At 36.8% G+C, this 27,431-nt stretch overlaps 1 protein-coding gene and 1 pseudogene across 2 annotated transcripts in view; both read left to right on the forward strand.

The window, feature by feature from the left end:
• Positions 1-707: 707 nt before the first annotated feature.
• DNAH8 (dynein axonemal heavy chain 8) overlaps positions 708-27,431 on the forward strand; it is a 310,370-nt gene continuing 283,646 nt past the window's right edge. For both annotated transcript variants that reach the window (XM_030870835.2, XM_060307337.1), the window contains exons 1-8: positions 708-833; positions 1,580-1,769; positions 2,268-2,431; positions 8,860-9,036; positions 11,251-11,364; positions 15,030-15,137; positions 17,501-17,602; positions 22,977-23,123. In XM_030870835.2, the coding sequence (XP_030726695.2) occupies positions 723-833; positions 1,580-1,769; positions 2,268-2,431; positions 8,860-9,036; positions 11,251-11,364; positions 15,030-15,137; positions 17,501-17,602; positions 22,977-23,123 (1,113 nt within the window). In that variant the 5' untranslated portion in view covers positions 708-722. The remainder of the gene's footprint in view (positions 834-1,579; positions 1,770-2,267; positions 2,432-8,859; positions 9,037-11,250; positions 11,365-15,029; positions 15,138-17,500; positions 17,603-22,976; positions 23,124-27,431) is intronic.
• Positions 18,743-20,276, forward strand: LOC115860736 (dnaJ homolog subfamily C member 2 pseudogene; annotated as a pseudogene).

The following is a 27,431-nucleotide window of genomic DNA, read 5'->3' on the forward strand; positions in this document are numbered from 1 at the left end:
AGAGCCCACGTGCTCTGGAGTCCGCATGCCACAACTAGAGAGAGGAAACCTGCAGTCCACTACTAGAGAGAAGCCCACACGCCACAAAGAAAAGATCCCACATGCCTCAATGAAGATCCTGTGTGCCGCAACTAGGACCCGATGCAGCCAAAAAAAAAAAAAAGAAAAAATATTGCAACTAGCTATCTAACAGAATTCTCATATTTTAAATAGTTTTTAAACATCAAAGAAAGATTTCTAATGATACATTTTCATTGAAATTAGTTCAAGGAAGGATTTAATATAAGTCGGGTGCTATGAGAGTATTTAGTGGGGGACAGGATCTTCTTGGGGGAGTCAGTGAAAGTTTACCTGAGAGGTGGCATTTTGGCTGAGATACGAAAGATTAGCAAGGATTAAGGAGGCAAAGGGTTGAGAATGGGATAAGAGAAGGGTTTCCATGAAAGTCCTGCCTGAGGCCAGGCCAAAAGGAGCAAAGTGCAGAACTCAGTGAAAGGCACCCAAGGAGGCTGCAATTTAAGATTTGCAATTACATTTTTTTGTAGATAAAAAATTTTATTCCATAATTATATTGAAAACTTCTTAAACTAAAGCAAGGAACAAGGGTGTAAGATCCACAGTAATTTATCACATTTGATCAGTCATATGATCGTATGCTAAGTTCTTGACTTTTGTTTTCAGAATGTGGTCGAACTATTCCTGGAGCAACCAAAGGGGCAAAAATGATGAGATTGTATATAAACAGCGCAGCCCCAGAGAAACTAAAAGGAGTGTGTGTAGTTTTTGTTCGCTGTCGCAATGATGTCCCTATAAATACTAAAAATATTCATGAAGTATGTTTACACTTTTTTCAAATATATGGTTAAGCATTTTTGCCAGCTTTATTGAGATATAATTGACATATAGCATTATGTAAGCTTAAGGTATACAAAGAATTGATTTAACACATTGTGAAATGATTACCACCATAGCATTAGCTAACACCTCCATTGCCTCACATAATTACCTTTTTTCTCCTTTTTTGGTAATGACATTTAAGATCTACTCCCTTAGCAACTTTTAAGTATGCAATACAGTATCGTTAACTACAGTCACCATGCTGTACATTAGATCCCCAGAACTTATTCATCTTATAACTGGAAGTTAGTACCCTTTGACCAATGTTTTTTCCATCCAAATTTCTGGGCAGAGGGCTAGTTTAATTGCTTTTTACCTCAACTGACAGAGTTTTTCTCGTCCCCTTTTCATGGACAGGGCAACTGTCCACCTAGAACTTTCTTTATGTAGGAGGCTCAGTTTCATTTCCCTCACATTGTATGGACTCCAGGCCATACCTCCTTCCCTATGCAGAAATTAAAGCACCAGGGAAAGTGTTTACTTGATGAGCAAGTATGTGAATGGTTAAATGCGGGCAGAATATAAGTTTGTTGATTTTAGAACCTTAATATTCACCACTTAAGTTTTCCTAATAGTTTATAAGATATATTGTCTATACTTATTGTAATGTAAAATAGGTTATGATTTTCAGTTCTTTAATGGGATCAGCATGTAAAATAACATTTGAACACTACCCTTTTAGGAAGTGCTATTTACTTTTCTGGACGTATCAGAAGGACTCCTAGTTGGGATTAGGAATATGCTGGCAAATATATTTCTACCAGCTATTCTTGCGACAAATAATTGGGGTGCTTTAAACCAGTCCCAGCAAGGAGAATCTGAAAAACACATTTTCACTGAAACCATCAGCAGATACCTTTCATCTTTAGATGGTAAGTATAGTATTTAATGTTTAATCAGTTACTACAAATGAGCAAATTAACTATAAGTTATTAAAAATAAGCATTAGAGAAAACATTTCCATCTTAAAAGATGTTAATCAAAGCAATTATGAGACCTAGAGATAAGATATCAAATCATTAGAACTTCTCTTTCCACAGATCTCTGAAGGCATAAGATACATTTTCTTTTATATCTCCCATTGTAGAAGGAGGATTCTCTTCCTATATTATTTGAGAAAATTTTTACCATATTTAAAAATATATACATTACGATGAACTCTTTTTAAAATATAAATTATATTATTTCTTATTGTTAAAATATGCAATTTTATTAATAAATCATAGTCACAATCTAATGATCAACTAGAATTATATTTCTATAAAGTGTTAGATCTCTAACATTTTAGTAATTACAGCTTGAAACCACACATTGGCATTTAATGCATTGACATTAAACACCTCTTGTCAATATTATTTTTTCCCTTTTAGGTGCTAGAATAAGTATTGAGGGAACAGTTAAGTTAAAGAAGATAGACAATGTTGATTTTTCCAAACTGCATACCTTTGAAGAAGTGACACTCGCCGCTAGCAATTCAGAAACTGTTCGTCAGCTAGAGGACGTGCTGATGATATGGTACAGACAGATTGAACAGGTGAGCCGACCTGAGTGATTTCACCAGATATGAGTCATAGTTCATATCTGTGTCCTAGTCACTGCATTTTGTCCCTAAAAGTAAAGGGAAGAGGAGCCTTCCAGATTCTACTATGAAATTCAGCTTATTTTTGATTCTAGTGCAAAATCATTGTTCTCTTTGGACCACTTAATATCAACTTTAAGATATTTCCCACTTTAAGGAGGAAACCATAACATTATGGCTTGAGAATGGAATAATGAAGAAACAGAAATAGCCAGCATTTATCTCCAATATCTTATGTATTGTTTATGCTCTTCATTAGAGAGAGAGGAAAAGTACACAGTGAAGAGACTATAGCCACAATGCTAGACACTTAATAAGTACCTCTTGGTTGATCAATGGAATTGTCTGTGTTGACAGAGAGGTTCAAACTAGGCTCATTCCTATCAGTACTGCAGTGGCAAGTCTGCAGCTCTCTGGCCAAATACATTTTCTTTCTGGCAGTAAGACAAGCAGTGATAGGAATGGGGTATATGTCAACATTCTGAGAGGTGCCAACTTACACTACAAACGTTGACCACAACCAAATATTAGGTAATTGCTCTAAACAGAAAGAGGACTCTAGAAGCCAACTCACAGATCTCTAGTTCATGAGCACAGGACAGTGAAACTGGAGAAGAAAATCTTCAGTTGAATGAGGACTAGGGGAGGAAAATCTTGAGCAAGCAAGAGTTAGAGAAAAACATTTCTGATTTTACCTCTCTTAGAACTGTTAGAAGGAGGGAGGTGTAGTTGGAGTGGAAAAATTGGAGGACTTTGGAAACTCCATCAAGGCCTGGAGTGCCGGCCACAAAATTTGCTCCCAGGTGTCCCTAGGTACTCGAAGTAATTGTCCACCAAGGACTCCTGCAGCTGCCTACTATGCCAGTTGGCATAGGAAGAGGGAGTTGTAAGCCATTGTGGAATTCAAGCTGTGTCCTACACAGTGGCTGAGGAGATCTCCTCCAATTATCATGATCAATCAAAATAGATCTTCTTTTATAAAAATGAGCAAGCAAAAGAAATAGCTTAACATAAGGAGATTAGGCAACTTGAAATAAGAAAAGTTGGGCGGAATTCCCTGGTGGTCCAGTGGTTAGGACTCTGCGCTTTCACATTGGTTGGGGAACTAAGAACTAAGATCCCACAATCCTGTAAGCCGCACAGCCAAAAAAAAAAAAAAAAGGAAAATCATGTTGGGCAATTGTAGCAAATGGTCTCCAGTTAAGCAGAATCAGTGCAAGAAATGGGAGACTTCTTTAAAAAATATTACATCTAAAATAAACCTTGACCTCTTGTCATACACAAAAATTAATTCAAGATGGATCATAGACATAAATATGAAAGCTAAAACTAAAAAAAGAGATACATGCAACAACATGGATGAATCTCAAAAACATGTTGAGTGAACGAATCCAGCCTTAAAAAAGTAATGTGAAAAATAGAACAAAAAATATACTTGAATCAGAACATAATGCAGAACTATATTAATATCTTATTAAGATACAAACCCCAGAAGCCATGAAAGGAAAAACCTGACATATATGACTATATAAACAAATTAATGTAAGATCCATATGGCAGAAATCACTGTAAGCAACATTAGAAGATAATTGACCTTCTGGGAGAAAATATTATCAGCATATGTAACAGAGTTAGTATACATAATATGTAAAGAACGGCTATAAATCATTAAGAAATGGGCATTTCAGAGAAAACTTGGCCAAGGATATGAACAATGTCATTCAAAGAAAGTACGTGGACATATTTGACCTGGGAAAAGAAGGGGACCTAGGAGTGACGTGATGTCTTCAAATATTTGATGGTATTTCATGTGGACTTAAACTTGTACTGTAATGGCCCTAACAGGCAGAATTAAGAGTGGAGTGTGATGGTTATAAGGAGGGAGATTTTATTAGGATCACTTTCTCACAGAATTTCCCCCCCCCACCCGAAAATGGAATGTTTTGTATCCCTGAAAGTATCCGATTTGAGGTTGGATTATCATCTATGAATAATGTTGTAGCAGGAATTAAACATCAAAAGTGTTGCTTGATTTAGTTAATTTTAAGGTCCATTTTCATTCTTTAATTCAGTGATTCAAATTATATAGACTTTCAGCCACTAAGAAAAGTTTAAATTATGTCTAGTATCCTTTATTTAAGGAGGTGGAGAAACTTATAATAAGATTAGGAAAGAGTTCCATAAACCATGGTTAAAATTATAAGCATTTCATGGATTAAAGAGAGAAGCTTCATAGGTTTGAAAAATCAACTGTGTATTTTGACTCATTTGTATTCTTAATTCCATCACGATTGTAGTTATGGAAAGTTATAAGCATAAAAAATGTACAGAAAATAAGAAACACCCCTGTAAGTACCACTGAGATTAAACAGATACTAACCATTTGCTATTTTTGCTTCAGATCTCTTATTTTCACTAAATCCTCCAACCCTTTCCTCTCCCTCCCTGTATATTACCACCATTCTGATGTTATTGTCTCCTCCATTCCCCTGAAAGTTTTATACTTTTATTGCATTTGCATATTTATAAGCTTTATATTATATATAAATAAATTATATATATGAAAATACAGAATATATATTTGTGTTTAAAATCTTTACATAAATGGTATCCTTTTACAGTTTTTTTTTTTATTTAACATTCTCTTTCATCCATGTTGATACAAGTAAATTTATTTCATTCACTTAACTATTGTCTGGTATTCCTCTATGAGAGAATCCATTTATTCTGTAGATTTCCAGACATTTAGGAGACATTCAAATTATGTCTAGTATCCTCTGTTTAAGGAGGTAGAGAACTCACCTGTTCCCTCAGAAAGCAGTTGTTTCTACTTTTTTTCCTGTTACAAACAATAATAATACATCTTCAATGAATATCTTTATTCTGGTCTCGTTTGCACATGTTCAAGAGTTTCCCAGGGAATGGCTGAGAGAAGTAGTATAGATTTTTTATTGGGTACTACAAGGCCCTCCAAATAGTGGTTATATTAACTTATATTTTTTTACAGAAGTAAATGGGAGCTCCCATGTCTTCATATCTTTCGTTACACTTGGGACTGTTGGATTTTTAATGGATGCCAGTATGTTGGATGTGAAATGGTATCTTGATTTATTTTGCATTACCCTGAACACTGTTGAGGCTGTGGACGTTTAATGACTATTTAGATTTCCTCCTTGTTGAATTGCCTGTTCATATCCTTTACCTAGTTTTCTTTCAGATTGCTTGATGATATCTTAACTGAATTGTTGGAGTTTGAATAATATTTTCCGCCTGTTAATCTTTTGTTGGTCCCCATTGTGTCCTGCATTTTCGTTTGGTATTGGTGTCTTTAGTCATGTGGAAGTTTTACATTTTAATGTAAATATCTTTAAAAATGGTAATCCAGCCTCAATTTAGCTACCTCCAGTGACTAGAACCTTTGTGCTTTTTGTATTTTGGAAACACTTTCCTACTCCAGTGTTGTGAAGATATTCTCCTAAATTATTTATTTATTTTAAATACTGAAATATACAGAAATGAACAACAAATGAATAAAAATAAAATAAACAAATTATTGTAAAATTAACACCTGTGTAACTTTTGCACAAGACATAGAGCATTACCAGCAGCTTGCAATCTCCATGCATTTTTCTTCCCAATTTTAACTCCCTTTTCTTCTCCCTAGTAGTAACCATTTTCCTGGCAATTATGTTGTTCAGTTCCATGCTTTTCTTTATAGTTTTACCCCCATCTCCTGTATTTTCTTTAAATGTTTTACCATTTAGGTTTTTAATCTTTCTGGAATTATTTTTGTGTGTGTATAATGTGAGGTAGGAATCTAATTTTGTCTTTTTCCATATGGTTAGCCAATTGTCTCAGAAGTGTATTTAGTAGTCCATTCTTTACCAGCAAATTTGTAATATCTATCAAGTCTCTAGACCCCTTTATCTATCCCACCTGTCTACTTATTTATTTTTTGTACTCATACCATACTGCTTTAATTTATGTTGCTTTTTACTAAATCAACGTTTGGTATGGCAAGTCCCTTTCATTATTTTTCTTCAAAATTGCATTGATTATTTCTGGTTGATTGTTCTTCCAAATTAATTTTAAGACTAGTTTGCTGGGGCTTCCCTGGTGGCGCAGTGGTTGAGAGTCTGCCTGCCGATGCAGGGGACGTAGGTTTGTGCCCCGGTCCGGGAAGATCCCACATGCCGCGGAGCGGCTGGGCCCATGAGCCATGGCCGCTGAGCCTGCGCGTCCGGAGCCTGTGCTCCACAACAGGAGGGGCCACAACAGTGAGAGGCCCGCGTACCGCAAAAAAAAAAAAAAAAAAAAAAAAAGACTAGTTCGCTAAGTATCATGAAAAGAAAACCTTGTTGAGATTTTGACTGGAAATTTCATTGAATGAAATAAATTTCATTTCATTAATTTAGAGAAAATTTCCATCTTTATATGTTGAATTTTTCCATCCATGAACATAGTATATTTCTCCACTGATTTAGGCCTTCTTTTGTGTGCTGAAAGTAAGTTTTCTAATTTTCTCCAAAAAGGTCTTGTACATTTTTTGTTAATCTCTAGATATCTTACATTGTTATTATTTGTTATAGCAAATACTGTCATTTTAGAAATTACATTTTCAGATTGCTAGATGGCTTGTAAAGAAATGCTACTGATATTTATATATACAGCCCCAAACCTTACTGAATTATTCACTTTTATTAATTGTAAAAGTTTGTCTTTAGATATTCTTGAATTTTTAAAATGTGGCCAACCATTCCCTCCATGATAATGCCATTGTTTTTTTATTTCCAATTCTTATACCTTTTGTTTACTTTCCTTATCCTGTGCTATGATCTCCATGACCTGGTTGAATGGAAGTGAGTGGTGATAGTGGCAAAATTGTCTTGTCTTTGGTTTTAAAGTGGTATTTTCTAAAATTTCATCTTTAAGTATGATGTTTTAAATCACAGCAAGATCCTTTTTGACCCATCTCCTAGAGAAATGGAAATAAAAACAAAAATAAACAAATGGGACCTAATGAAACTTAAAAGCTTTTGCACAGCAAAGGAAACCATAAACAAGATGAAAAGACAATCCTCAGAATGGGAGAAAATATTTGCAAATGAAGCAACCGACAAAGGATTAATCTCCAAAATTTACAAGCAGCTCAATATCAAAAAACAAACAACTCAATCCAAAAATGGGCAGAAGACGTAAATAGACATTTCTCCCAAGAAGATATACAGATTGCCAACAAACACATGAAAGGATGCTCAACATCACTAATCATTAGAGAAATGCAAATCAAAATTACAATGAGGTATCACCTCACACTAGTCAGAATGGCCATCATCAAAAAATCTAGAAACAATAAATGCTGGAGAGGGTGTGGAGAAAAGGGAGCCCTCTTGCACTGTTGGTGGGAATGTAAATTGATACAGCCACTCTGGAGAAAAGTATGGAGGTTCCTTACAAAACTAAAAATAGAACTGTCATATGACCCAGCCATCCCACTACTGGGCATATACCCTGAAAAAACCATAATTCAAAAAGAGTCATGTACCACAATGTTCATTGTAGCTCTGTTTACAATAGCCAGGACATGGTAGCAACCTAAGTGTCCATCGACAGATGAATGGATAAAGAAGATGTGGTACATATATACAATGGAATATTACTCAGCCATAAAAAGAAACGAAATTGAGTTATTTGTAGTGAGGTGGATGGACCTAGAGTCTGTCATACAGAGTGAAGTAAGTCAGAAAGAGAAAAACAAATACCGTATGCTAACACATATATGTGGAATCCAAAAAAAAAAAGGTTCTGAAGAACCTACAAGCAGGACAGGAATAAAGATGCAGACGTAGAGAATGGACTTGAGGACACGGGGAGGGGGAAGGGTAAGCTGGGACGAAGTGAGAGAGTGGCATGGACTTATATATACACTACCAAATGTAAAATAGCTGGTGGGAAGCAGCCACATAGCACAGGGAGATCAGCTTGGTGCATTGTGACCACCTAGAGGGGTGGGATAGGGAGGGTGGGAGGGAGGGAGATGCAAGAGGGAAGAGATATGGGGACATATGTATATGTATAGCTGATTTACTTTGTTATACAGCAGAAACCAGCACACCATTGTAAAGCAATTATACTCCCATAAAGATGTTTAAAAATTATAATATACATGTAAAACAAAGTATGATATTTGCTGCAGACTTTTGGCAGGTACTAATTATCATGGTAAAGAAATTCTCTTCTAGTCTTAGTTTGCTAAGAGTTCTTAATATTATTCAGTGTTGAATGTTATTTGTACTTTTAACTTTCTTTGAAAAGGTGCAAATAATGAGGTTCTAAAAGCAGAAAGTAACGTTTCTATACTCTGTGAACTTTTCTGATTGCAGGTACTTATTGAAAGTGTGCAGATGAGAAGAGAAGCTGATGACTCAGGTCCTCTCACTGAACTGGAACACTGGAAACGCATGTCAGCCAAATTCAGTTATATCATTGAACAGATTAAAGGGCCAAGTTGTAAGGCTGTTATAAACGTGCTTAATGTTGCACGCTCCAAACTCTTAAAGGTAAAAGGCCTTGTATTTTAAAGTTTACTTCAGAGCAACCAACTGGAAAATTACCCTTCTTGAGCTGCTTCTTCACATCATATACTTTGCACCATGTATTTAGAAGTGTTAAAACTTGAGTAAGCCTTTCTCTTGTACCATCGTTACTTCCAGAAGAGGAAAAGGAAGTATAGAAATGAAAATTTATTTCTCAATATTTCACACACCAATTTTGACAGTACTACTATGGGGTGATTGCTATTTATTTTTAAATTGTTTTTGAAATTGTAAATCAATAGAGGCTTATTGAATTAGAGGACTATATAGAAAGTCAAAAGCAAAAATGTCCTCTATCTTACATCTCATCCCCACTATTTCATCTCCTTTCCTAGAGGTCATATTTATTAACAGTTTAGCTTGATTCTCTCCAGGTCCTTTTCTGTTTCTTCCTTAAAAAAAAATATATATATATATATATATATTTGTTTTGTGTTTCTAAATTTTTAAAATTACATGGCATCATCATACTCTGTTTTTCTTTAACTCCCTGGTCCCCCCAGCAGCATATCTTGGAGAGTTATACCTATCAGATCAGGCTATTTCGTTTTCCATAATGTTAATGCATCAGGTTTTATTTAATCATTTTCTTGTTTTTAGACAAATTGTTTCCTTTCTTTTTTTCAACAGTCTTGAGATATAATTCACATATTACTCATTTCTGCCATTTAAGGAGCAAAATTCAGTGGTTTTTAGTACATTCACAGAGTTGTGCAACCATCACCACAATCAATTTTAGAACATTTTATCACCTCAAAAAGAAACCCTGTACTCTTTAGCTATCACCTCCCATCTCCATCTGTCTCCTTCCCCTCATTCTAGCCCTAAGTAACCACCAATCCATTTTTTATCTCTATAGATTTGCTTGTTTTGGACATTTCATATAAATGGAATCATATAATATGTGGTCTTTTGTTACTGGTTTCTTTCACTTGGCATAATGTTTTCAAGGTTTATCCATGTTGTAGTATGTATCAGTAATTATTCCTTTTCACAGCTGAATAATGTTCCATTTTATAGATAACACCACATTTTGTTTATCAGTTTATGGATATTTGCATTATCTCTATTTTTTGGCTATTATGAATAATGCTGCTGTGAACATTCTTGTACACGTTCTTTTTTTATTTTTTTTGCGGTACGCGGGCCTCTCACTGCCGCGGCCTCTCCCGCCGCGGAGCACAGGCTCCGGACGCACAGGCTCAGCGGCCATGGCTCACGGACCCAGCCGCTCCACGGCATGTGGGATCTTCCCGGACCGGGGCACAAACCCGTGTCCCCTGCATCGGCAGGCGGACTCTCAACCACTGTGCCACCAGGGAAGCCCCTGGTACACGTTCTTGTGTGGACATATGTTGTCATTTTTCTTGTATATACCTGGGAGTGGAATTTCTGGCTCAATGTGTTTAACTTTTTGAGGAAAATTGTTCCTTTTCTAAGTGTTCACAAACATTACTACAGTTAAAGCCTCTACACGCCTACAAGCAAGCATTTCCCTAGGGTGTATACTCCACAACTTTGTTAATACTTATTATCAGTCAAAAATTTTTGTTTGCCTGTCCAACATGTGGAAAATGGCCTGTTGTATTTTGCCTTTTCCTTATTAATAATGAAGTTGAGCATCTTTTAAAGTTTATTTGCTATTTGCATTTATTCTCCTGAGAATTGTTTGTTTCTATCTTTCCCTCACTCAGAAAGTTTCAGATATTGTTTTGTTCTGATTCTAGTAGTCCTTTATTACTATGACTATTGATCAATTGTTATATATGGTGGATGAAGCAAACGGCCATGGTCCCTGAGCATCTCTGCACATTATTTCTGGATATGAAAAATACACTTTGCTGATGGGAATATTTTCTTTCCTGAAGACCCAGAATAATGTAATGTCACTTTTCTAACCTAGAAAAGTCACTCCAGGTAGAAGCAGGTCTGGTTTAAGCCAACAGACAGAATGTTAATTACAAACAGAATGAGCCTTCAGTTTTAGTAAGTCACTTAAGGTTTTTATAATAACTTTAAGTCTTAAATAATATAAGAAAAAGATATATCAATCACATTTAAGTATCTACTCTTTTAGTATATGAATGATTAGGGAAGACAGCTTGAATTTCATGATTAAACCTTAGCACAGTGATATATTTGGGTGTTTCATAGGACTCTTATACTTTCTTTTCTTAGAATTGGCGTGATTTGGATGCAAGAATCACAGATACAGCAAATGAATCAAAAGATAATGTCAGATATTTGTACACTCTAGAAAAAGTGTGTCAGCCTCTCTATAACTGTGATCTAGTAAGTATTCTTTTTAAAGTGTAGTTTAAAAAATTAGCGCATACACTTTGTTATAAAGCAGAAACTAACACACCATTGTAAAGCAATTATACTCCAATAAAGATGTTAAATAAAATAAAATAAAAATTAGCACATAAAATCGATTTAATATGTGTATATTGGGAAAAACATATTGCAGAAAAGTTATTTAAAAGATATCTTTTCCTATTATATATCTGTAATGAATTATAAACTATATTTATTATTTTAACCTACATTTAAATATATAGCATTATCATAACTATGACCTGATTTGTGAATTGAGAAAGACAAATATATTAGTTATTCATTGCTTCATAACAAATTACCCGAGAACCGAGTGGCTTAAAACAATAAGCATTTATTATATCACAGTTTTTGTAGGTCAGGAATTCAGGGACAGCATAGCTGAGTACCTCTGCTTCAGGGTCTCTCATGAGGCCACAGTCAAGCTGCTGTCTTGGGATGTGGTCTCTTCTGAAGGGGAGGCTGACTGGGGAGGGTCCACTTCTATTGCACACCACATGGGCCTTTGCACAGGACAACTCGCTTCCCCTAGAGTGAGTGACCCAGGAGTGAGCAAGAGAAAGTGCCCAACTAGCATTACACTGATACCAAAGCCAGATAAGAACACCTCAAGAAAATAAAATTACAGGTCAATATTCCTTATGAATAGAGATGCAGAAATTGTCAACAAAACAGTGGCAAACCAAATTCCACGGCACATTAAAAGGATCACACACTAAGATCAAGGGGGATTTATTCCTGGGATGCAAAGATGGTTCAACATATGCAAATGGATAAATGTGATACACCACATTAATAGAATGAAAGATAAGAATCATATGATTATTTCAATAGATGCAGAAAAAGCATTTGACAAAATACAACACCCTTTCATGATAAAAGCTCTCAATAGAGTATAGAAGGAATGTACCTCAACATAATAAAAGAATACATATCCTTTAAAAATTGTATAAATAAAATAAACATGCAAAAATAATGTATATGAATATTATAACATCTCTGTACTTTTAAAAATATATTTAAAGCTTTTCACTATAAAAAGTAAACTTGGAAGAAAGATATAATGCTTTTTGCTGTTACTAAGACCTGTAAATTTTAAGGTATACTAATTTCAACTTCTTGATTCAAAAGACTTATTTAAATTCATATAATTTTCAAATCTTTTAGTTTTGGTTTTAGTTCTTTTCATCCTAGTATTTTTTTTTCATCCTAGTAATTTAAAAAACTTTGTTCAATTCCTCTAGCGATGCATGTACTTTATTATTATTGTTATCATTGAGCTTTTTACATTCTCTGATGTAAGAATGTTTCTAACATTATCTTTTGAAATTAGAGAAGTACTGTTAGTATTAAGTCTTATAATTTCTTCCCCCTCATATACCAACTATTTCTGTAGATTCAAAAATTCTTTTTTTCTCATTTTCTTTATTCTCCTTAAAATAAACCAGAAGCTGCTGTTTAGTTTGTAACTGTCAGTTGAGCAGGAAAAGTGTAGAGGACTCATGCTTCCATTTCTTGTTGATAAAATTTTATGAATTTTGTGTTTCATTTTATCATCTTGGTATTGTGCTATTGGCATATCGACTAATATATTTTATGCATAAAATGTGCGAACACTATGTATAGATAAGAACTGTGCACTCAAGGAGCTACTATTATAAATAATGATGTTTAAAATTCAGATGAAGGGTATTTCCCCGGTTGGCCCATTTGATACTGTCTCCAGGCCTTTTTCATTCTTTGTAGAGTTGCCTTATTGAGGGTGGAAGGGACTCCTAGGCATATTTTAATTAGAATCTTTTTGGTCTACAGGTAACACGTATAATATGAATTCTGACATACAGGGTTAACTACAAAGTGACGATACTAATTTCCGTGAGCCACATAAAATTGATTTCATTATGTCATGGTTACACCTCATAACTAGGACATACAGTACACTCAAAAGTAGTTGTTCTTCCTGGCTTATTTATTCCACCACTATTAAAAAATCTTTTTATATATTTTAAATTGTCCTAGCAATTAAAAGTCTAGCTCCTTGAGGGTGGGAAGGCCACTGACCTTCTCTTGTTCTTCCATAGTGATTTATGAGTTACATCAAGGTTAAAAGCAGGATCTCAAAATCTCAGGCACATAGCTGTGGTTATGCTACAGCTCTAGGACCTTGGACAAGGTACTCTACATCTCTATTTTCTCATTTGCAAAATGGGAATAATCATATCACTTTATTTTATAGATTCTAAGACTTTTCTTTCACATTTTAACATCTCTGTATTCAGAACACAACTTACAGTCAGTCAGGTTTTATGAATCATTGTGAAGGTGACTTGACACCATCTGAGATTATTAGTTCTTTCCTTGTGGGGGAAGGAAAGAACTAATGTTTGTTTTGTTTTTGGTACCATGGGTGTGAATTCAGACTACAGTGAGCGAGCCCCAGCTTGTGGAACAAGTTCTCAGGATAGTTTATTTTCCACCCCTCCCCCAAGGAGCAGGATTGGGACAGGTAGGCTTTATTCCTGTCTTTTTCTCCGTGGCTTGTTAATCTCATGCATCGTTTGGTGGCTTAGATTTTTGTAGGAGTTAGACTCCCCATCTTGAGCATTTTTTTTCCCGTCTTCAGTAGACTGTAAAGCAGTGGTACAGTCTTACAATCAGTGATGTTTTAGATCTGATGAAATCAAACCTGCCTTAAATGGTCATTGTTGGGACTTCCCTGGTGGTGCAGTGGATAAGACTCCACGCTCCCAATGCAGGGGGCTGGGGTTTGATGCCTAGTCAGGGAACTAGATCCCACATGCGTGCTGCAACTGAGAGTTCGCATGCCGCAACTAAGACCCAGTGCAACCAAATAAATAAATAAATATTTTTAAAAATGGTCATTGTCAACATAAATTAAGATAATATGTGAAGCTCTTCACCTAGTGCCTGGCGCATAGTAATCATTCAATATACATTAGCAATAGTTTGATATCTCGGATGCACTTGCTCTGCTTTGCTCTATGCTGTTCTACTTGATGGCTCTAGGCTGTTCTACCTATTTCACTTCTCTGTGTGTGTCGTTTCCACCCTGCCTTGACCTCCTCCAGGATAGTTTCTTTATATTTGGAATTCTCTCAATATTCTCAGGACTTCGTGGTACTTAGTAGGTTTGCTGAAAGGTGAATTGAGTTGAATAATGAGGAAATGAGTTCTAGTCTGATCCCTGTTTCTAATTAGCTTTCTGGCCATACATTAGTCACTTTACCCTTTAAGATATCAGTTTCTTCATCCTTAAAAAGAGCAAGTTGAGCTATTAATACTTAAAATCACTTTCACCTCCAATATTTTATCTTTAAATAAAATTTTAAGTTTACATGTACAGAAAAGTTGCCGTGATAGTACAGAATTCTTTTCATCTAACTTCTCCTGTTAACATCTTGCAATACCTTGGTACCTTTGTCAAAACTCACGTCCTTTCTCTGTTTCAGTATCCAGTCAAGGATACCATGTTGCTTTTAGTAAAATTTGACTTTTAAGATTAAAATGTTACACTGTTTTATGTATGTTTAGAGTTTTGAATATTATAGGATGGGGGTTATTAAAAATATAAATGTATGCTTAATATATTTCAATTTTAGGTTTCCATGGCACATGGGATACAAAATTTGATAAATGCCATCAAAATGATTCACAGTGTGTCAAGGTATTATAATACTTCGGAGAGAATGACCTCATTGTTTATCAAGGTAAGTTTCCAAGGGAAGAAATCACATTGTAACCCTGTGAAAAGGTTAACAGTGCTTTCCCTCTGAGCTAGGGAAGGGAATTGGGAACTTCGGGTGCCTCTCAGAGTTCTGGATTTTCATACTTTGTGGAAAAGAAAAGAAAGGCATGCCTGGAGTCAGTTGTACTTAATTGAAGGGGGACCTTTCTGCTTGTCAGAGGTAAACCCCCAGGTTTTTTGTTTAAAAGTAACTGATGATTTTCTAATTTATTTGTTCCAAATAGTTTTGCATAAGAGCTAAGAATTGTGCCTAGACTGTTACAAGAAACGAAGAAGGACTCTACATAATGATCAAGGGAAAAATAATGCTTCTTTAGCTACTCCCACCCACATTGTGGTTTATGTAAAATCTTCCCATTTAGTGCCATATGATTAATTATTTTAAATAATTGGAAAAATCATCCAAGAAACACAGGAGTAGAATTTACTTATAAACGATTCAAGCAGAACGTAACAGTCACATTTCAACTTTCTTTTAGATCAAAGAATAGATTTAATCATTGTCTATGTCCCAAGCAAGGCAAGAACCTTAGGATTCTTCCCTGTCACTTGTCTTCCTCCTTGCTACATGTTCCACATTGAGATTTCTAGTTCCATATTATTGTTACTGTGTTTTCAGTGTATGAATCAACAAGTGATCAGACTAAAATCTAAGTATTGCTAGCATTTTTGATCACCTCTGTTTTGTGATTTCCACATCTTCCTCTGCCTTGGATTTATTATTTCTTTTGCTGAAAAAAATTCTTCAGTAGTTCTGTGGTGAACCCCCTGAATTCCTGCATATCTGAAAATCACTTCATTTTGTCTTACCACTGAAATGTTAGTTTGAGATTCTTAAGTTCAATATAATTTTTTCCTGGAACTGTAAAGATACTGTTGTATACTATCTACAATTGTTGATAAGAAATTTGATGCTAATCTGATTTTTTTCCTTTGTGGGAAACCTATTTTATTCTCCCAGGAAGCTTGTAGGATTTTTTCTTCATTCTTGAACTTCTAAAATTTCAAAGTGATGTGGTTCTTTTTACCTTTATCTTGTTCTATACTTGCTGGGTTGTTTCATTCCCAAGACTTTCCTCTCTCTTCATTCCTGGGAAGTTTTCCTGTTTACCTCTGATTATTCCTTATCCACCTATTCAATTTATTCTCTCCCCTTGAATCTAAAATCCATGTTCCTTAACTTTTTTTTGGGGGGGTCCATCTTTGTCCTTTGATCTTTCAGCTCACTCATTGACTGTTCATTTATGTCCCAATTGCTGGTCGGTGCATCAAAAAAAAATTCAATTTCCGAGTTCTTTTCTTTTATGATGTAAAAATCCTCTCATATCTTTCTTATAAACTTAGTTAATAAAAAATATTTTAAAAGATTTTACATATATCTTTTCTGTATTTTCTCTCTTTGTTGAATTTAATGCTTCTGTTACCATGTTTGTTTTCTTCAGTTGCTTGGTGATTCTTGGTTGTCTGCCCATCTTTGTGTTTGAGACTGCTGATTTGCCTCCCTGTTCTGTTTATTTTGTCTGTCTCTTGTGAGTAAGGAGTATAACTTACTGTTTGGAGGGGAGTGAGAATAGCTTTTTCTCTGATATGTCCTCCTGGGAGTGCAGTAGCTACCTGGGCCACACTTCTCGAAGACTGTGGTCCACACTCATACCTTTGTCCTTTCAGCATATGTCGCTGTTGCCTGCTGTACAAGTTGCTCTAAATTCGGTGTTCAGGGTTACAACTGAGGGTTACCTCACATTGTCTCCCATCTTGAAAAATTTCCATAACAGTTCTACCTTCAAGTAACCTTCTCCAGAACCGGGTTCTAGCTTTCTCTAGTCTTTTTTTTTTTTTCTCTGTAGATTTGGTACTGTGTGATTTCCATATTTTAGGAATTCTCCAAAATTTCTGTGTGTCAGCCTGCCATCTTGGTTTAACTTCCAGACCATTTAAATGGCTGTCTTGCTTTTTCTTTTTTCCTTCTTTATTTTGGGGGATGTGAGAGGTGGTTAACTTAATATTTAGTTTGCATGTTGAAGGATGGAGAAGAATCACAGTTGGGCTGGATCAAGACCTAATTAGAGGAGAACTAGACAAAGAGAAAATATAGTTGACTTTGAAACTGATGGCCTCAGTGACGTAGACTTAAATACAGTAGGTAAATGTGACTTTGGGTTTTCTTTGTTTTACCTGGAATGTATATTTCTTTGTTTTTTATATTCTGTAATTAATTCATTCCATAAGGTTTCTATTTATCATATTTTTATGCTTGTGATTTAAAAAACTTAAATTTTATTTCTTTCTCTACCTATAGTTATTCTGGACTTATATTTATTTTAGGTAACAAATCAAATGGTGACAGCATGTAAAGCATATATTTCTGATGGGGGAACTAACCACGTATGGGATCAGGAAATACCAGTTGTACTAAAGAAAATTCAGGTTTGTATAAGTATTTTTATTTTCATAAAGTAAAGCTTTTACCATCTGGCCCACTTTTGCTTACTTTTTTCATTGACAAAGCATGTTAACTTTGAAAAAACATTGTACAGGGTAGCATGAGCATATAAGAAGAACTTCATTAAAATTATCTACTTCCCTTTATGCTTAGTGCTCCTGTTAGGGCATAATTTAATCCTCATCTTGTCCATGGCTGCCTGTATCAGACACCTCGCATGTGCCATTTCATATGCTCTGGCCCCCATCTTTTACTCCAGCCCCTGTTAGTTTCATTTTCTTGCCTTTTTGCATTGGTTAGGATTGCCATGCATCCTTAAATGGACCTGGTAATAGTTGGCATCTGATTCTGATCTTCTTTTAGAAGAAAATGCTTCTAACATTTCCCCATTTAGTTTGATGCTTTAATACATCATTGATTAGATTCAAGGAAGTTTTATTCCTAGTTTTAGTACTAGGAGATATTATTAAAAGTTATGAATGGGTTTTGAAAAAATTTTTCAGCACATATTTTTGAGGAGCTTATAAGATTTTTCTCCTCAATCTATTAATGTTATAGATGACATTTTTAGGTTTTCTAAAATGAAACTATTCTAATATCCCTAGGATAAACTCGACTTAGTCATGGTGTAATTATCTTTTTAAAAACATTCTTAACTTCACTTTGCTACAATTTTCTTTAGGGCTTTTTGCAACTATATTCATGAGAGAGATAGCCTGTAATTTTTCCTTTCTCATAGTGTCCTTGTTAGTGTTTCTGGCACTAAGGTCTCAGAATAAGTACGACTGGAGGAGGGGAAGGAAGTACTCCCCTCTTTTCTAGCCTCTAGAAGAGTTTGTAGAAAATCAAAGCGATCTGTTATTTTGAAAGTCTGAAAGAAATGGCCATACCAGCAAGTCTCCATCTGGAAGTGGTTATTGGCTTTCTTCATGTGCTGGTTCCTGGGCTTCGTAGAGCCTAGGTGGGAGGCTGGGACTGTTGCGGTAGAGCAAGAAAGGATGCTCAGTGCCCTCCACCTAGGACGTGAACTGCTGTGCTTGCAGGGTTGGCCCTGAGCACTCTCATCACCACTCTCTGACCTCTGGAACTGGAGGATAAGAAAGAGTTGTCAGAGGAAACATAAGATGTACTTAAATGAAACAGAAGATGAGGAATTGCAGTTAGGATAGTTTCTCTTCCTGAAAACACTTGATCTCAACGACTGGAAGAACCAGAATCATTATGCAGTTCTTGGATTTGTTCATGTAAAATACAAAGTTATGCAGAGAGAGACCAAAGCAGCACATAAAGCAGTGGTTCTAAACAATACCAAAAGCAGCTGGTGAATCCGTTAAAGAAGGAGATAATGACAACTTCACTTGCATAACTAAAACTTATGAAATGTCTGAGTCAGTGAAAAGAGGAGAAATTAACAGTGTAGATCTTACTTTTGATAACTCAGTTCCTTAGAAAAGTGAAGCAAAGGACAATTTCTTCTAAGTGTTTTCCCAAGTGTTTGAAATGCATTACAGGTGGTAAAAAAGAAAAAGTTCCTAAACTTGGTGATATGAATTCATCATTTGATGATGCAGAGGCATTTTATTCCTGCTGGCATAATTTTTATTGTTGGAGAGAATTTTTCTTATTTAAATGAAGGGAAAAAAGCAGAATGTCATGATGAAAGGAGAGAGATTGAAAAGCAGAACAGAGCAGCAAGGGCACAAAGGAAAAAGAAGAAATGAATTGAATGTTAGATGATAATGCATATAACTGTGATGCAAGGATTTTAAAAATTCAAAGAAAAAGAAAAAGCCAAGAAAGAAGCAGAGGAAAAAGCAAAAGCTGAAGGAAAATTGAAGAAGGAAGAAGCTAAAGAAAAGCAGAGATGAGGTGAATTAGGAGCTGCTTGGATAGGTAAGGAGAAAGAGGAAGTTAGACAAAAGGCATTACTGGCAAAGAAGAAAAAGGATAACCAGGAAAAAAAGCCATTAAGAGGGAAAGGCAATATCAAATCATTATGTTGTATGCCTGAAACTAATATAATGTTATATGTCAATTATATAAGAAAAGAGAAAGGTAGCAAAAACTTCAAAATTCATGGAAGACCTGGAATTACTTTCCTGATGATGAGATAAAGCCGGTTAAAATGATGGAAGAAGTGGAAAAACTTTGCGATAGGCTCGAACTTGCAAGCTTACTGTATTTAAATGAAACGTTCACATCACCTACAAAAGAAATAGGAATTGCTGCTCTGCCAAAACAGAAGAAATTAATGAGCAAATTAGAAAAGAGAAAGAGGAAATTGAGGCTTGTGTGTGCCAAGTATCTAAGAATGCAGAGACATCAACTGTTGAAGGTGGAAATGGCAGTAAAAATTTGTCAGAAGAGAATTGATCTGCAATTGCTAATTAAAACTGTGAGCCTCTTTCTTGCTGGGACAAATTCAAGATGGGAAGTTATTGCCAAGTACATGAACACGCATTCTACTTCTGGAAGTCAAAAGAACTGCCAAAGATTTTATTGGCAAAGAACCGTCTCCCAAAACTTGGCCCTCATCAGAAAGACGACATACTGTGTGGAGTAGAGCCTCAGACTGTCAATATAACACCTCAGAACAATTTGGAAATCCATGTGCAGATTTCACCTCTTGACAACAGAAGCACAGAAGCTTTTGAATGAGCTTTGAAAATGTATCCAGTAAATATACCTGAAAGATGTAGCGTGTATCAGAATTTCATTTCGTTATGGCTGAGTAATATCCCATTGTATGGATAGACCACATTTTGTTTATTCATTCGTCTTTTGATAGACATTTGTTACCACCTTCCGACTATTGTGAATAATGCTGCTATGAACACTGCTGTTTAATGATCTCTTTGAGTCTCTGCTTTCAATTATTTTGGGTATATACCTAGAAGTGAAATTGCTGGATCATATGGCAGTTCTGTTTTTAACTTTTTGTGGAACCACCATACTGTTTTCCCTAGCAGCTCTTCCGTTTCACATTCTCACCAGCAATGCACAAGAGTTCCAGTTTCTCCACACTGTGCCAATACTTGTTATTTTCTCTTTTTTTTGGTAATAGGTATCCTAATGCATATGAAATGGTATCTTATTGTGTTTTGATTTGCATGTCCCTAATGGCTAGTGATGGTTGAGCATCTTTTCATGTGCTTATTGGCCATTTGTATATCTTCTTTGGAGACATGGCTATTCAAATCCTTTACTCATTTTTGAAGTGGGTTCTGTTTTTGTTGAGTTGGAGGAGTTCTTTATATATTCTAGATATTAATCCCTTATATATATGTTTTATGAATACATATTGCTTCATTTAAAAAAACTAGTTATTTGACTATTCTTTCTATTTCTTCTTGAGACAGTTTTTGTAAGTTTATATTTTTGAGGAATTTCTTCAATTTTTCTAAAATTTGTAATTTATTGGCATAATGTTGACAATATTCTCTTACTAATCTTTGCCTTGTTATGTAATATGTCCCCTTATTCATTAACAATATTACTTATCTTCTCTGTTTTCTTAATCATTCTTGCTCACTCAATCCTCAGATTCAGAACAACCCATCCTCCTCCCAGGAGTTTATCACTTCTGTTTTCGTTGTTATTGTTATTTGCTGGATTCCATGTTTCCCTCTATAGTTTCTCCAGGGTTAATTTTGGGAGTGGGAGTGAGAAATCATTCCCCCCAAATTGTCCAATTGGCAGAAACCAGGACTCTTGACATAGAACTTAGCAATTTATTCTCATAATTGTTTTAATATGCTTCAAGTCACTAGCCATTTACTTACTGAATTAGAAATGAAAGCTTGGTTTTCTGCATTCTAGTTTAACTTGCTTTCTACTACATCTGAAATTTTTTCAGGAAACTTTTATTGTATAGTTTTGGGGAATAATTTTCAGATGAGTTGGAGGAAGCAATGAGAAGAATTGTTATTTAGGATGTTATCTGTCCAACAGGAAGGAATTGGTTGGTGAAGAAGAAGTAATAGAAAGTAATTCCTATTAGATGGCATATTCCAGGAGGGTAGGGATCTTATCTGTACTCCTAGCATCTCAAGGAGTTCCTAACATATGGTAGGCACCAAGAAACTTTCTTTTTTAAAAATATTTATTTGGCTGCGCTGGCATCTTTATTGGCACATGCGAGATCTTCATTGTGGCATGCTGGATTTTTTTAGTTGCAGCATGCAGGATCTAGTTCCTTGACCAGGGATCAAACCCGGGTCCCCTGCATTGGGAGCCTGGAGTCTTAACCACTGGACCACCAGGGAAGTCCTTAAACTTTTGTTTAATAAGTGGAAAAATAATCAGTGACCTCGAAGAGAGTAATGATTCTGTTTTAGAGATTGAGAGGTGGGGAGGCGTATCATAGCTAGAAGTAGGTATGAGACTAGTTATATAAGCTTGAATGTTTATAGAATCACCTGGGCAACTGGTTGAAAGTATGGCTTCCTGAATCTGACTCACAGAGATTCTGACTTAGTGGCTGAGGCAGGCAGAATAAAGATGTCCACATCCTGATCCCCGGAATTTGTGACTATGTTATATTAAATGTCAAGGGGAATTAAGGTTACAGGAGGAATTAAGGTTGGAGAGATTATCCTGGATTATCTAAGTGGGACCAACGTAAGCACAAAGGTCCTTATAGAGTGAAGAGGGAGATGGAAGAGTCAGAACCAGGGAGCTGGCATTATGTTAAAGATTTGACTGGCCATTGGTGGCTTTGAAAAAGTTTAACATTATTTTTTTTTTAAGATGGTTTGGTTAGCTGGACATGACAGTAAGTTCCTACTGGAGCCTAGTGACAATGTCCTCCTTTTTTAGCCTGGTTGAACTGACCTGGTATAGCTGTAGTCAAATATTAGGATTTCAGCAATGCACCCATCAAAGACTTTATGATCTCCTCATGGAGAACTGACAGTTGGATGATAAATCAGTATTGCACAGTCTTAATGTTTTTTATACCTGTATGTGAATAATGCTGATTAAAAGATGCCAACTGACTAGATAGATAATTGAAAATAGACAGAATTGATACATAATTTTTGGCCTCCTGGGAGCTCTGATTAGCCATGAAAACATGATAACAAATAGTGTATGTGGTAACTTTGATAAGGATAAGAGTTAAGGGGAAATAATGAGGATAAAGAAGATGAGACTATATTGTAAAATAGAAAAAAAACTGTATTGATTTTCATAGGCCTTTCAATGTGTGGGCAGAGAACTTGAATTTTCAATGTTAACAGCAGCAGCCCCTATTGAGGGGTTGATGTGATCAGTTTTGTGTGAGGATAGAATTTTTGAATATTTCACTCATAAACAAGTGTCTCACTATGTATTATACCCCTTTTAAATCTCTCATAGGACTGCATTTTTCTATTCAAGGAATATCAGACATCTTTTCACAAAACAAGGAAACAGATTTTAGAATCCTCAGGGGAAAAATCTTTTGAGGTTTCAGAAATGTATATATTTGGAAAATTTGAAGCTTTCTGCAAAAGACTGGAGAAGGTAAGCGTCGTGCAGCCACAGTTGCCACTACCAACCGTACCTTTCCAGTTATTTCATACTTTATGTAGCATCACTGAGAATTATTTTTCCAGATCTCTTGTCTTACTATTGATCTGACTCATCCACTATCACTCATAGATTACTGCATTTTATTTTATTTATTTTATTTTTTAATTTTTTTTGCGTTACGCGGGCCTCTCACTGTTGTGGCCCCTCCCGTTGCGGAGCACAGGCTCCAGACACGCAGGCTCAGCGGCCGTGGCTCGCGGGCCCAGCTGCTCCGTGGCATGTGGAATCTTCCCGGACCGGGGCACGAACCCACATCCCCTGCATCGGCAGGCGGACTCTCAACCACTGCGCCACCAGGGAAGCCGTACTGCATTTTTTATAACTTATTTTTTCATTCCTAATTACTATCTTCTGCCTGTCTCACAAAAGCTATTGCAGACTTTCACTTCTCTTGAGACCTCAATTCTATCTTTACCTATAGAGCTTGAACTTAAAGCCTCTGCTCTTAACCATTTTATCAGGCTGAGAAAAGGTGTGAGGTGACATATCTGCAATATCTGGCAGAACCCAGTAGTTGTGTCATATCTGGATGTGTGAGCACCTTCTCTTACTAGGCCATATATATGGTCTAAACATAGAGATTGTATGGGCAATGTCTTTGCTGGGCGGATATGGGTTAGAAACTTCAGCACCCTTTTTTTTTTTTTTGCGGTACGCGGGCCTCTCACTGCTGTGGCCTCTCCCGTTGCGGAGCACAGGCTCTGGACGCGCAGGCTCAGCAGCCATGGCTCACGGGCCCAGCCGCTCCGTGGCATATGGGATCTTTCTGGACAGGGGCACGAACCCGTGTCCCCTGCATTGGCAGGCGGACTCCCAACCACTGCGCCACCAGGGAAGCCCTTCAGCACCTTTGATTCATTCATTGATTAGGACTGGCTGGAGAGGAGTGATGTTTTTCCAGGGGATACAGGGCAGCCCATATCAGAGGCTTCTTCGAATCAACCTTTGCAAAGCCTACAAAGATATCATCTAGGTACCACCCTCCCCATGGCCCTACCATTCTGCCAACTCCCTAGGTCCTAATAACAGGAGTCTGCTCGTCATTTGTTGGAAATTGGTGGGGGGCATTTCACAAGTTGAAGGGCATTTCCTCTACATGCCAGGATAGGAAAATATGGGTGATGAACAAAACCAAGTTACTGAGTGGGGCTGTTTTTTGTTTGTTTCTTTAGCAGCTTAACTGAGATATAATTCACATACCATATAATGTATCATTTAAAGTGTACAAGTCAATATTTTCCAATATATTCACAGGATTGTGCAACCATACCACCATCTAATTTTAGAATATTTTCATTCCCACTAAAAGAAACCCTGTGCCCATTAGCAGTGATACCCCATTCTCCCCTCTACCCAGCCCTAAGCACCTGCTAATCTACTTTCTGTTTCTATAGATTTGCCTATTCTCGACATTTCATATAAATGGAATCATATAATATGTGGTCTTTTGTGACTGGCTTCTTTCACTTAGTATAATATTTTCAAGGTTCATCTATGTTGTAGTATTCCTTTTTATTGCTGAATAATATTCCATCATTTGGATATACCATATTTTACTTATCCATTCATTTGTTGGTGGACATTTGGGTTTTTCTACTTTTTGGCTATTACGACTAATGCTGCTATGAATATATATGTATGTGTTTTTGTGTAAACATATGTTGTCATTTCTTTTGAGTATATGTGTAGGAGTGGAATTGCTGGATCAGATAATAACTCCATGTTTACCTTTATGGAGGAAGTGCCAAACTGTTTTTCCAAGTAGTTGCATCATTTTATAGTCTCATAAACAATGTATGAGGGTTCCAATTTCTCTGCATCCTTGTAACACTTATTGTCTGTCTTTCTGAATTTAGCCATCCTAGTGGGTGTGAAGTGACATCTCATTGTAGTTTTGATTTGCATTTCCCTGATGACTAATGGTGTTGAGCATCTTTTTTTTTTTTTTGCGGTACGCGGGCCTCTCACTGTCGTGGCCTCTCCCGTTGCGGAGCACAGGCTCCGGACGCGCAGGCTCAGCAGCCATGGCTCACGGGCCCAGCCGCTCCGTGGCATGTGGGATCTTCCCGGACCCGGGCACGAACCCGTGTCCCCTGCATCGGCAGGCGGACTCTCAACCACTGTGCCACCAGGGAAGCCCGTGTTGAGCATCTTTTTAAATGCTTATTGTCCATCTGTATTTCTTCTTTGGAGAAATTTCTATTTAAATTCTTTGCACGTTTTAAATTTAGTTATTTGTGTTTTCATAGTTCAGTTTATAAGAGTTCTTTATATATTCTGGGTCTTAAGTCCCTTATCAGATATGGTTTTCAAATATTTTCTCTCTTTCTACAGGTTATCTTTTCCCTTTCTTGTGTTCTTTGAAGCAGGACGTTTTGTTTTGTTTTGCTTTAATATTTATTTATTTATTTATTTATTTTGGCTGCACTGAGTCTTAGTTGCGGCCCGTGGGATCTTCGTTGCAGCATGCTGGCTCTTAGTTGCAGCATATGGACTTCTTAGTGGCATGCATGCGGGATCTAGTTCCCCGACCAGGGATCGAACCTGGGCCCCCTGCATTGGGAGGGTGGAGTCTTGCCCACTGGACCGCCAGGGAATTCCTTGAAGCAGGAAGTTTTAAATTTTGATGAAGTCCAATTTATCAAGTATTTCTTCTGTTGCTTGTGCTTTTGGTGCCGCATCTGGGAATATGTTGTGTGAGGCTGTTTTGTGAACAGTGAGGATTTCTTGGGGACAAGTGTCCAATTTAGAATGATATTGGCATGGGGCAAATGAATAATAAGCCCCGTTGGTCAGGACCTGTTCTACAGAAATGTTTAACATTTCTGAAACCATTAGGATGTAAACCTGGAGGTGAGTCCTGGTTACTGTTCATTTTTCCAGGAGCGGGGGCCCTTGCTAACTGGGGTGCAGTTTTACATTTGGTAGAGTTTCCTGGCTGGACCTTAATTATTAGCCCATGTGCAGTAAAGATCTTTGGTGGCAGGTATAATGCTGGGCATAATGAACATCCATCTGTAGAGCAGCAGCCCAAGCATTCCTGATGCTAGAGGGAGTGGGTAATAATGGCCAGCTACATTAGCTACTCCTCCTGCCTTACCTCTGGAGAAGCCCTGCCTGTAGTCTTAAGGATACAACTTCATGCCACAAAGGCTCAGCAGTCAGAGCCAACGCAGCACTCCCTAGGGGCCTTACTTGAAGTGCATCCTGGTTACTAGGTTATTCCAACTCCCCTGTGCTAAGAATTCCTTGGCTGACTGGTATCTCTCCCAGGTGTAATTGGTGGATGTTGGTGTCCAGATTCTTAAAGGTGGGGCATAATAGTTACCCTGAAATGTGGCCAGAATTTTTATAATCCTCTAGAGGTGGTTACTGAACTGCCTTGGTGGGCTTCCCCTGCTGAGTGGGGCACAGCAGGGACCACTGTGGGACTACCCCTATGAGCTCTTAAATAGTTGAAGAGGAGAGACAGAAGGGCAGGCTAAGCCAGAGCCTGTTAGGGAAAGCTCAGATCCAGATGTCAGGATGACCAAGTACGAAAGTCAAAGGACAGATAGGATTGAGCTTGGGGTTGGAGAACCAAGACCTCAGAGTTGGGCAGAGATGTTGGGGATCTTTAAGGAACTAGTGAGGAGGAAAGTGCTAGTGTGTCAGCTTAGGGTGCCTGAAATGCATCTTTTTTGGTAGATGGAGACTTGGTGCATTGAGTGTTAGTCTGCCCTAAAGAACCAGAATTGTGTATAATATCCCTTGTTTCTTCTTCCTGTTCCTGCCATGTAAATTTTGGTGAATATTGGTTTCCCAATATTGATGAATTTGGTTTCCCAGAGCTCTGTCTTTAGTTTTCTTCTCACCCTGAACACTTGTGGGAGAGAAGCGAAGGAGTGGGAAGCTTTGAGGATTGTTTTCCAGAGCAGGAATCAAAATGGGGAATCATTTTGATGAATATTAAGGAACTGAGTAGCCTGTGGACATGAAAGACTTTTTTTTTTTTGGTGAAGTAGGTGGTGTTGGTACGTTGAGATGGAGCCAGCTGTTTCTGAAATAAAGTTCATTGTGAGGATTTTCCAGGGTTCTTTAGGGGTCAGAAGTGACTACGGTCGTCTTTCAGGATTGTGTGACCTTTCCTTTGCCTGAATGTGGAATTATGCTAGTGTTACATATCAGAACTATGGTGAGGGCCAGAAAAATGGTAACACTTTTGAATCCAGTGATCCAGTGAAACGATTTTCAGAACAT

The sequence above is a fragment of the Globicephala melas genome, chromosome 11 (assembly GCF_963455315.2).
Source record: "Globicephala melas chromosome 11, mGloMel1.2, whole genome shotgun sequence".
Lineage (NCBI taxonomy): Eukaryota > Metazoa > Chordata > Mammalia > Artiodactyla > Delphinidae > Globicephala > Globicephala melas.